We start from the raw sequence: 12655 nt of genomic DNA, 5'->3' as shown, positions 1-12655 counted from the left end.
CCATTACATCATTTTACAGTAACTGCTGCAAGACAATTTCCTTAAAGGTGGAACCTACATACTCCACATACAACAGGACATATGTGATACTCCTTTATTTCAATGTTCATTCAACTTCAACAAAAATCTTCTCTTAGCCATGATGAACTATTCTAATATTCTATCTTTTGTTCAAGGCAACAGAGAGTTGAAGAAATATTTGCAAATGTAAGATGAATCATTCGCCTACCTCACGCTGCAGCACCAATTCCTTTGTAAATTGTGTAGCTTCTTCACTGAACGGTTCCCCTTCCTGGACTCCTGTCGGAGTGTTACGAGATCCACGAGGGCACTCGATACCTTAAACAATAAACAAGGTATTTGAGAATGACTGAAATCAATAGAGAAAGTATCCAAAATCTGACATTATTTATAATAAGAATGACACATTCAAAGGAATGCAATACAAAAACACTGCACTAACTCTTCTCATAAACCATGCCTCAAAACCCAAGAGTAAATACAACGATTCTTCAATACATTCCCTTGAAGGCAAGTACATCCATCCTTAATATAAGGAGGCCATGACTGTTTACCTTGTACCAAGTGTGGTCTCAACAAGGTATTAACTGCAGCAATGCTTCCTTACAGTTACATACTTACAAAAGTTGAGGCTCCTTGGATGCTGCCTGAACTGCTGTGCTCTTCCAGCACCACTAATCCAGAAGCTAATGTGCATTTGCCTTCCCAATTTCTTGTTGTACCTAAATGCTCATTTTTTTGTTCATGTTCAATGAACAAATCCCTCAGAATATCAATTAACACAAGTTTCTCAACTTCTAAAAAATATTCTGCTTTTGCATTCCTGCTACAAAAATATACAATACACAATTTTCCATAATACTCCATGTCTGTGAGATAGTGTGTTTTAGGTTATCTTTACTAATTCACTCATCAGCTCACTATATTCATTAATACTGGGCTCCTGTTTGCTCATTCATAACTCTTTACTAACTCATTATTTATTATAACACTGTTCTTTCAATCATTCATAAAACCGTGGTTCTACAGTATAATTTACTAACATAAGATAGACCAAATTAAAACAAACCTTTCTAATCAAAGCAATCCTTTCAAACCCATTACTGCGTTTTCACACCTTACAAGCTCTTGCTGCAAGCAATGTTTAGATCTATTTCAGAACAATACTACTCCCTGCCATCATGTCTCCACAAAAGATTATAATATTAATCAGCCCTTACCAACCGTCTCAAGACATTACAGGACACCAAACATTTTCCCCAATTAGCGTGTACTTGTTAAATACCTTTTAACTGGGCAGTTATCCTTTTAAGAAACTAAATGACAAAATGTTGCTTCCATGAAATTGCATAAATGAATGAAACTCACACCAGCAAATAGTAAACAAATCTCACAAACCAGCTGTGATAATCAGTTTAACATCTTTTAAGTACAGGTACAAGTTCTAACTTATTTAGAGCATATCGGCCTCGTATTTTTACTAATATTTACTAACTAAAAAGACAAAAAGGACCTCTTAATTATGCAAACAGACCAGACAGATACACTTAATCCTGTCAGGAGAAGCAGCCAGCATTTAGCACATGTTTTAACCTATCTCCTGTCTCCCAGGACAGAAGCCCCTCAAATCCTTTGTGCACTACAGTTCAAACAATGTAACACCATAGGAATGGAATTTTAAGATATGCAAGAACTGTGCATAAAAAGGTCAGTGTAAGAACTGTATTTTGGGATTCTATTGCACCTCAAACTTGTGCTACTTGCAGTTGCTGAATATAAGGAGGCTACTTTTGCCACTCACCAATTTTGGCCGCTTTTGAACACAATCTCACAGGTCCAATCTACAAGCTTTTAAAGACTATGCATTTTTTTCCCACAATTTAGCTAGCTTTGTATCATCAGTTAAATTGTATCCATTACACCTGGTCCCCTCTTTCAAATCATGGATTATGGATTGCAAGTAACAGATATTCAAGCATAGAACAGTGTGAAATTCCATGAGTTTCAAAAGATCAAAAGATCTGTTTAGTCCTACACTAAAATAAAAGCACAATAGTGTATATACTGGAAGTATAAAACAAAAGCAGAAAATGCCAGAGAAAGTTGGCAGCATCTACAGTGAAAGAAACACATTAAACACTTTGATTTCAATTTGAGGCTTCTTTATGCATTTATTCTGATGCTATTTTCTGTCAGTTGAGCAATCTTCAATTCATATTAGCATGTTATACCAAACACCATATCACAAATTTCCAAGTGCCCCATTACTTTGTTCTAAAGAATACATTCTTACTTCAGATTTCAGATTAACAGGCCTATATAGTTGTCTGTTACCACAGTCCTGCCTTTCTTTTGCAGCAGTATTACATCTACTTCTTTCCAATCCATGAGGACAAATCCAGAAACTAAAAAATGCTTTCAGATTAAAACTAATGAATTAATCTGCAGCCACCTTAAGATGTAGGCCATCAAACAACAGGATTTGTCAGCATTAAATTCTAGCAACATCTCGAGTACATTTTTATTTATGAATATTAAGAGCTTTACATTATTGATTTTTATTCAAGACTTGGATCATGAGAATTTCTGGTATGTTATAATAGCATAAGATAGCATAATTGCAACCTGCTTTAAAACTCTGGAAAGTAATTTTTTAAAGAAATCTAGAATTTTAAACTAAAATTTGTACAGTATTTACTGGCCATCGTGTGTCAATCGTTTTTTTCTGAATACTGAAATTTGAGCAAATCAGAGCAAAAGTAGGGACATACAGTCAAAAGTAAGCAACCTGTAAATAAGTGAGGTCAAAACAATGACTGCAGCTGCTGGAAACCAGATTCTGGATTAGTGGTGTTGGAAGAGCACAGCAGTTCAGGCAGCATCCAAGGAGCAGCGAAATTGACGTTTCGGGCAAAAGCCCTTCATCAGGAATAAAGGCAGAGAGCCTGAAGTGTGGAGAGATAAGCTAGAGGGGAGAAAGTAGCATAGAGTACAATAGGTGAGTGGGGGAGGGGATGAAGGTGATAGGTCAGCGAGGAGAGGGTGGAGTGGATAGGTGGAAAAGGAGATAGGCAGGTAGGACAAGTCCGGACAAGTCATGGGGACAGTGCTGAGCTGGAAGTTTGGAACTAGGGAGAGGTGGGGGAAGGGGAAATGAGGAAACTGTTGAAGTCCACATTGATGCCATGGGGTTGAAGTGTTCCGAGGCGGAAGATGAGGCGTTCTTCTTCCAGGCGTCTGGTGGTGAGGGAGCGGCGGTGAAGGAGGCCCAGGACCTCCATGTCCTCGGCAGAGTGTGAAGGGGGAGTTGAAATGTTGGGCCACTGGGCGGTGTGGTTGATTGGTGCGGGTGTCCTGGAGATGTTCCCTAAAGCGCTCTGCTAGGAGGCGCCCAGTCTCCCCAATGTAGAGGAGACCACATCGGGAGCAACGGATACAATAAATGACATTAGTGGATGTGCAGGTAAAACTTTCATGGATGTGGAAGGCTCCTTTAGGGCCTTGGATATTGGTGAGGGAGGAAGTGTGGGTACAGGTTTTACAGTTCCTGCCGTGGCAGGGGACGGTGCCAGGATGGGAGGGTGGGTTGTAGGGGGGCGTGGACCTGACCAGGTAGTCACGGAGGGAACGGTCTTTGCGGAAGGCGGAAAGGACTCAAAGCCCTCCGCTTCTTCCTTTCCCGCCGTACCAACCAGTACCCTTCCACTGACACCCTCATTCGACTGACTGAATTGGTCCTCACCCTGAACAACTTCTCTTTCCAATCCTCCCACTTCCTCCAAACTAAAGGAGTAGCCATGGGCACCCGCATGGGCCCCAGTTATGCCTGCCTCTTCGTAGGATATGTGGAACAGTCCATCTTCCGCAGCTACACCGGCACCACCCCACACCTTTTCCTCTGTTACATCGATGACTATATCGGCGCTGCCTCGTGCTCCCACTAGGAAATTGAACAGTTCATCCACTTTACCAACACCTTCCACCCCGACCGTCTCAGACTCCTCCCTCCCCTTCCTAGATCTTTCCATTTCTATCTCGGGTGACCGAATCGACACGGATATTTACTATAAACCGAACGACTCCCACAGCTACCTAGACTACACCTCCTCCCACCCTGCCCCCTGTAAAAACGCCATCCCATATTCCTAATTCCTTAGTCTCCACCGCATCTGCTCACAGGAGGACCAGTTCCAAATCCGTACAACCCAGATGGCCTCCTTCTTCAAGGACCGCAATTTCCCCCCAGACGTGGTTGACTATGTCCTCCACCGTATCTCTACCACTTCCCGCACCTGCGCCCTTGAGCCCCGCCCCTCCAACCACCACCAGGACAGAACCCCACTGGTCCTCAACTACCACCCTACCAACCTCCATGTACAGCATATCATCCGCCGTCATTTCCACCACCTCCAAACGGACCCCACCACCAGGGATATATTTCCCTCCCCTCCCCTATCAGCGTTCCGAAAAGACCACTCCCTCCGTGACTCCCTAGTCAGATTAACACTCCCCACCAACCCAACCTCCACTCCCGGCACCTTCCCCTGCAACCGCAAGAAATGCAAAACTTGCGCCCACACCACCCCCCTTACTTCCCTCCAAGGCCCCAAGGGATACTTCCATATCCGCCACAAATTCACCTGCACCTCCACACACATCATCTATTGCATCCGCTTTATATTGGGGAGACAGGCCGCCTACTTCTGGAACGTTTCAGAGAACACCTCTGGGACACCCGGACCAACCAACCCAACCACCCCGTGGCTCAACACTTCAACTCCCCCTCCCACTCCACCAAGGACATGCAGGTCCTTGGACTCCTCCATCGCCAGACCATAGCAACACGACGGTTGGAGGAAGAGCGCCTCATCTTCCGCCTGGGAACCCTCCAACCACAAGGGATGAACTCAGATTTTTCCAGTTTCTTCATTTCCCCTCCCCCCATCTTGTCTCAGTCAAATCCCTCGAACTCAGCACCGCCTTCCGAACCTGCAATCTTCTTCCTGACCTCTCCGCCCCCACCCCACTCCGGCCTATCACCCTCACCTTGACCTCCTTGCACCTATCGCATTTCCAACGTCCCTCCCCCAAGTCCCTCCTCCCTACCTTTTATCTTAGCCTGCTGGGCACACTTTCTCATTCCTGAAGAAGGGCTTATGCCCGAAACGTCGATTCTCCTGTTCCTTGGATGCTGCCTGACCTGCTGCGCTTTTCCAGCAACACATTTCCAGCTCTGATCTCCAGCATCTGCAGTCTCACTTTCTCCTGGCTGATTTACAATGCAGAGCAAAACCAACGTGGGTCCAATCACACAATGGCTGGAAGTTATAGTGAAAGATTCTCCTTCCTAATGTTTCCCCTCACCTGAGGCAAAGTGATCATCAGTTTAAACCCACCAGTCCCATTGTCAGGTACGCCTATGGGACATTAGTTCATCATTTCAGCACAGATCGCCTACTTTTATACTCCATTCCTTTTGAAATAAAAATCAGCATGCCATTTACTTCCCTTATAGCGCTGCAAATGGATGTTAGCTTTTTGCAATTCAAACTACAGAACAGAGGGATTTAGGAGTCCTTTTCCATAGAACCCATGATAAACATTTATAAGGCAATCAAAACTTTACAAAACTAAAAAAATGAAACATCAGGAATACAATTTGCCAGAGAAAGCTCTTTAACACTCAGAAGCTCTGGGGGAAGGATTATTGTTATTTCAGTGTTGTAAGCATCTGATCTAACTATGAATAAGCACGAAGAATAAACAGGTCCAGGTGACAAACTGATTTTTTTGCAATTGGAATACCTCTGACAAATGGAGCAGCTTTGACAATAATCCTCATAACTCTTTTACAAAAGGATAAAAATCTGTCAAATCAAAATATTGAAAACACATTGCAAACCTGTTAATGATCGATTTAGCCAGCAGCTCAAATAAAAACTAGCTACAGCTAACTGATCAACATGGCATGCAGTAGCAACTTCCTTACTGGAGATCCGATTATTTATAATATGCAATGCATTGCTGGAAAGCACATTACATAAACGGAGCATACTTGGAGAAACAGGGTGAGAATGATCAGTGAGTGGGAGTGCAAACAAGAGGGAGCAGGGTCCTAGCAAAGACAGAGTCTCTCAGTTTAAGCGATGGGGGGGGGGGGGGGGGTAGAAGAGTTGAATAATTGTTAAATCCAACCTTCAAATCATTCCTCCATTTCTCAAAACTCAAATATCATGTGAATTCTTAAAAACAATAGGACCAAATTTATACTTAATGCGCTAATACAAATGCTGTCAAGAGTCAAGTAAAATATGGTTGAAACTTTATTGCTGGAACAGCGCAGGTCAGGCAGCATCCAGGGAACAGGAGATTCGACGTTTCGGGCACAGGCCCTTCTTCAGGAATGAGCAGAGAGTGTTCAGCAGGAGAAGATAAAAGATAGGGAGGAGGGACTTGGAGGAGGGGCGTTGGAAATGTGATAGGTGGAAAGAGGTCAAGGTGAGGGTGATAGGTCGGAGTAGGATGGAGGCGGAGAGGTCAAGAAGACGACTGCAGGTCAGGAAGGCGGTGCCGGGCTGGAGGGATCCGGCTGAGACAAGGTGGGGGGAGGGGGGATGAAGAAACTGGTGAAGTCCAAGTTCATCCCCTGCGGTTGGAGGGTTCCCAGTCGGAAGATAAGACGCTCCTTCTCCGACCGTCGGGTTGTTGTGGTTTGGCGGTGGATGAGTCCAATGACCTGCATATCCTCGGTGGAGTGGGAGGGGGAGTTGAAATGCTGTGCTACAGGTTGGTTATGTTGGTTCGTCCGGGTGGCCCAGAGGTGCTCTCTGAATCGCTCCGCAAGTAGGCGGCCTGTCTCCCCAATATAGAGGAGGCCACACCGGCTGCAGCGGATGCAGTCGATGATGTGGGTGGAGGTGCAGGTGAATCTGTGGCGGATATGGAAGTTTCCTTTGGGGCCTTGGAGAGAAGTGAGGGGGGAGGTGTGGACGCAAGTGTTGCACCTCCTGCGGTTGCAAGGGAAGGTGCCGGGAGTGGAGGTTGGGTCGGTGGGGGGTGTGGATCTGACAAGGGAGTCGCGGAGGGAGTGGTCTCTACGGAAAGCTGATAGGGGAGGGGAGGGAAATATATCCTTGGTGCTGGGGTCTGTTTGGAGGTGGCAGAAGTGACGGCGGATGATGCGCTGTACATGGAGATTGGTGGGGTGGTAGGTGAGGACCAGTGGAGTTCTGTCCTGGTGGCGGTTGGAGGGGCGGGGCTCAAGGGCGGAGGAGCGGGAAGTGGAGGAGATGCGGTGGAGGGCACCGTCGACCACGTCGGGGGGGAAATTGTGGTCCTTGAAGAAGGAGGCCATCTGTGTTGTGCGTATTTTGAACTGGTCCTCCTGGGAGCAGATGCGGCGGAGACGAAGGAATTGGGAGAATGGGATGGCGTTTTTACAGGGGGCAGGATGGGAGGAGGTGTAGTCCAGGTAGCTGTGGGAGTCGGTTGGTTTGTAGTAGATGTCCGTGTTGATTCGGTTGCCTGAGATAGAAACAGAAAGGTCTAGGAAGGGGAGGGAGGAGTCCGAGACTGTCCAGGTGAATTTGAGGTCGGGGTGGAAGGTGTTAGTGTAGTGGATGAACTGTTCAACCTCCTCGTGGGAGCACGAGGTAGCGCCGATACAGTCATCAATGTAGCGAAGGAAAAGATGGGGGTGGGGCCAGTGTAGTTGCGGAAGATGGATTGTTCCACATACCCTACGAAGAGGCAGGCATAGCTGGGGCCCATGCGGGTGCCCATGGCTACTCCTTTTGTTTGGAGAAAGTGGGGGGATTGGAAAGAAAAGTTGTTCAGGGTGAGGACCAGTTCGGTCAGTCGAAGGAGGGTGTCGGTGGAAGGGTACTGGGTGGTACGGCGGGAAAGGAAGAAGCGGAGTGCTTTGAGTCCTTCGTGATGGGGGATGGAGGTGTACAGGGACTGGATGTCCATGGTGAAGATGAGGCGTTGGGGATCGGGGAAGCGGAAATCCTGGAGGAGGTGGAGGGCGTGGGTGGTGTCACGAAGAAGGCGGCACGGAGGCGAAGGCGGCGGAAGAATTGTTCGGTGTCACTCCGTGTATTGAATTCATTGACCCGAGAACGTGTGGGAACGAAGCTGAGACCTCTGCTGAGGACTGATATATAGTGTTGGTGGCACAGTGGTTGGCACTGCTGCCTCACAGCGCTAGAGACCTGGGTTCAATTCCCACCTCAGGCAACTGTCTGTGTGGAGTTTGCACATTCTCCCCGTGTCTATATGCACCATCCCTCCAGACTTGCCCCTCTCTGAGGATGAAAGATCAGTCCTCAGCAGAGGTCTCACCTTCGTTCCCACACGTTCTCGGGTCAATGAATTCAATACACGGAGTGACACCGAACAATTCTTCCGCCGCTTTCGCCTCCGTGCCTTCTTCTTCAATCAAGACTCTCGCCCACCCTCTGACGACCCCTTCTCCCACCTCCAACACACCCCGTCCACCTGGACACCCCGTGCTGGCCTCCTACCTGCCCTCGACCTCTTCATAGCAAACTGCCGCCGCGATATTAACCGCTACCTGAACTCCCCCACCCCTCCCACCCACTCCAACCTCTCACCCTCGGAACGCGCAGCCCTCCACTCCCTCCGTTCCAACCCCAACCTCACCATCAAACCAGCTGACAAGGGAGGCGCAGTAGTAGTTTGGCGCACTGACCTTTACACCGCTGAGGCCAAACGCCAGCTCGCAGATACCTCCTCCTACCGTCCCCTTGACCATGACCCCACCCCCCACCACCAAACCATCATCTCCCAGACCATCCATAACCTCATCACCTCAGGGGACCTCCCATCCACCACCTCCAACCTCATAGTCCCACAACCCCGCACCGCCCGTTTCTACCTCCTGCCCAAAATCCACAAACCTGACTGCCCCGGACGACCCATCGTCTCAGCCTGCTCCTGCCCAACCGAACTCATCTCGGCATACCTCGACACGGTCCTGTCCCCATTAGTCCAAGAACTCCCCACCTACGTTCGTGACACCACCCACGCCTTCCACCTCCTCCAGGATTTCCGCTTCCCCGGTCCCCAACGCCTCATCTTCACCATGGACATCCAGTCCCTGTACACCTCCATCCCCCATCACGAAGGACTCAAAGCACTCCGCTTCTTCCTTTCCCGCCGTACCACCCAGTACCCTTCCACCGACACCCTCCTTCGACTGACCGAACTGGTCCTCACCCTGAACAACCTTTCTTTCCAATCCTCCCACTTTCTCCAAACAAAACGAGTAGCCATGGGCACCCGCATGGGCCCCAGCTATGCCTGCCTCTTCGTAGGGTATATGGAACAATCCATCTTCCGCAACTACACTGGCCCCACCCCCCATCTTTTCCTTCGCTACATTGATGACTGTATCGGCGCTACCTCGTGCTCCCACGAGGAGGTTGAACAGTTCATCCACTACACTAACACCTTCCACCCCAACCTCAAATTCACCTGGACAGTCTCGGACTCCTCCCTCCCCTTCCTAGACCTTTCTGTTTCTATCTCAGGCGACCGAATCAACACGGACATCTACTACAAACCAACCGACTCCCACAGCTACCTGGACTACACCTCCTCCCATCCTGCCCCCTGTAAAAACGCCATCCCATTCTCCCAATTCCTTCGTCTCCGCCGCATCTGCTCCCAGGAGGACCAGTTCAAAATACGTACAACCCAGATGGCCTCCTTCTTCAAGGACCGCAATTTCCCCCCCGACGTGGTCGACGGTGCCCTCCACCGCATCTCCTCCACTTCCCGCTCCTCCGCCCTTGAGCCCCGCCCCTCCAACCGCCACCAGGACAGAACCCCACTGGTCCTCACCTACCACCCCACCAATCTCCATGTACAGCGCATCATCCGCCGTCACTTCCGCCACCTCCAAACAGACCCCAGCACCAAGGATATATTTCCCTCCCCTCCCCTATCAGCTTTCCGTAGAGACCACTCCCTCCGCCACTCCCTTGTCAGATCCACACCCCCCCACCGACCCAACCTCCACTCCCGGCACCTTCCCTTGCAACCGCAGGAGGTGCAACACTTGCGCCCACACCTCCCCCCTTACTTCTCTCCAAGGCCCCAAAGGAAACTTCCATATCCGCCACAGATTCACCTGCACCTCCACCCACATCATCGACTGCATCCGCTGCAGCCGGTGTGGCCTCCTCTATATTGGGGAGACAGGCCGCCTACTTGCGGAGCGATTCAGAGAGCACCTCTGGGCCACCCGGACGAACCAACCCAACCAACCTGTAGCACAGCATTTCAACTCCCCCTCCCACTCCACCGAGGATATGCAGGTCATTGGACTCATCCACCGCCAAACCACAACAACCCGACGGTCGGAGGAGGAGCGTCTTATCTTCCGACTGGGAACCCTCCAACCGCAGGGGATGAACTTGGACTTCACCAGTTTCTTCATCCCCCCCTCCCCCCACCTTGTCTCAGCCGGATCCCTCCAGCCCGGCACCGCCTTCCTGACCTGCAGTCTTCTTCTTGACCTCTCCGCCTCCATCCTACTCCGACCTATCACCCTCACCTTGACCTCTTTCCACCTATCACATTTCCAACGCCCCTCCTCCAAGTCCCTCCTCCCTACCTTTTATCTTCTCCTGCTGAACACACTCTGCTCATTCCTGAAGAAGGGCCTGTGCCCGAAACGTCGAATCTCCTGTTCCCTGGATGCTGCCTGACCTGCTGTGCTGTTCTAGCAATAAAGTTTCAACTTTGATCTCCAGCATCTGCAGACCTCACTTTCTCCTCAAGTAAAATATGAACATCCACTGAGCTTATTCATTTTTTTTTTTACAGTTTGCAACAGAATTCTAATCATCTCGTAATGCTTAGAAATAATATACACATGCAAATCATTTATCCTAAAGCAGCTTTCCTAAAACTATCAAACGTGAAACAAAGGTAGCTTTTTAATATTTCTGACAATTTGCAAATACTCATTTTCTGTAAATAATCACAAACAAGACAGTCTGAACTAGATCAGACCTGACCAACGTTTAGGTTTGCTTCCATAGTCTTTGCAGCTCCCTCTGACTTCAATGCTCATAATCTACAATAACAGGAATCTTATCATGGATACTACAACCAAACTCACATCTACTGCAACAATGATCCCTATGTTCATATTTTTTGTAATCCTGAATAACCGGCAGTGGTGTGAAAAACCAGAAGGTAAGGGTAACTCTGAATACTACAAAACCAAAAAGCATAAAATAGAAGTCGGAAATTCCGCTCACTGAATCCGTTCTGCTGTTCAATAAAATCATAGCTGGCCCGATAATCCTACAGCCCACTTGCTTGCCTTTGCCCCATAACCCTTGATTTCTTCACCAATTCAAAATATGTCTCTTTCATTCTTGAATATACTTAATGACACAGCCTCTATTGCCCTCTGCTGTAACGAACTCCACAGATTCACGACCTTCAGAGAAGAAATTCCTTCTTATCTCTGTCCTCATGGGTGATCCCTTACTTTTGAGATTTTGCCCTCCATTCCAAGACTTTCCCACAGGGGGAACAACTCTCACAATTTAACTGTAAAGCCACCAAGAGTCTTCTAATTTACAATAATGTCTTCTCTCATTTTTCTAAATTACAGGAATAATAGTCCAATCTACTCAATCTCTCCTCATTAACAAACAATCCAGGTCTTTTTCAATATATATCTTCAGTTGCATCAGTGTAAACTTCTGCTATAAATTCTGTGTCTTATGATGTTATATTCCATATTCACCTGATGAAGGAGCAGCGCTCCGAAAGCTTATATTTGCAAATAAACTTGTTCGTCGATAACCTGATGTTGTGCAATTTTAACTTTGAACTCTCCTCATAAAAAAAAATCCCTCCATGGCCAATATCAATCTGGTGACTCTTCTCTGGCTGCTTCCAAAGCCAGTATACTTTTTTTTAGATCAGGCAAAGAAAACTGTTCACAGTATCTTTGGTATAGACTAACCAGTGCCAGGTAAAGTTTGAGGAACATCTTCCTATTTTAATATTTCATTCCCTTTGAAGTAAAAGCCAAAAACTCAATTTGCCTTCCTAAATCCTGTTGAACTTAGATGCTCGCTTTCTGTGCTGCAACTTTGTACAATCATTCGCCATTTAAGTAACATTCAGCTCTTCTATTCTTCCTGCCAAAGTGCACAACCTCTCATTATCTCATCTCATATTCTGTTAGGTTTTGCCCACACATTAAACCTGTCTATATCCTTTTGCAGATGTTTGTATCATGCTCACGACTTGCTTTGTCACTTATTTACTTGATAACAATACATTCACTTCCCTCATCCAAGTCATTTATATTATAATAACTGTCACTCCAACACTGATCCTTGCGACACACCCCTAGTTATAGGTTGCCAACTTGAAAATGCCCATTATCCCAAGCCTCTGCCTTTTATTAATTAGCTAATCCTCAGTCTATAGCAATATGCTACCCCCAACATCATGGGTTGTTATTTTAATAAGTAGTCTTAAAAGCACAGTCCCTTTTCAAATGCCCTTTGGAAAATCTAAACTTATTACATTCATTGACTCGCTTTTATCTATCTTGCTTGTGACCTCCTCAAATTCA

The 12655-nt window shown here is 47.3% G+C and overlaps 1 protein-coding gene across 1 annotated transcript in view; it reads right to left on the bottom strand.

Moving 5' to 3' along the window:
• The window catches only part of snd1 (staphylococcal nuclease and tudor domain containing 1), an 890588-nt gene that overhangs the window by 530051 nt on the left and 347882 nt on the right, over positions 1-12655 (bottom strand). Inside the window, exon 16 of the mRNA XM_043713955.2 lies at positions 230-339. Within this exon, the coding sequence (XP_043569890.2) occupies positions 230-339 (110 nt within the window). The remainder of the gene's footprint in view (positions 1-229; positions 340-12655) is intronic.

This window comes from Chiloscyllium plagiosum, unplaced genomic scaffold (genome assembly GCF_037043375.1).
Source record: "Chiloscyllium plagiosum isolate Xiang-an unplaced genomic scaffold, Cpla_swu_hap1 HiC_scaffold_23, whole genome shotgun sequence".
Taxonomy (NCBI): Eukaryota; Metazoa; Chordata; class Chondrichthyes; order Orectolobiformes; family Hemiscylliidae; genus Chiloscyllium; species Chiloscyllium plagiosum.
Note: the sequence above shows the minus strand (reverse complement) of the source record. Positions and strands in the feature narration are given on the sequence as shown.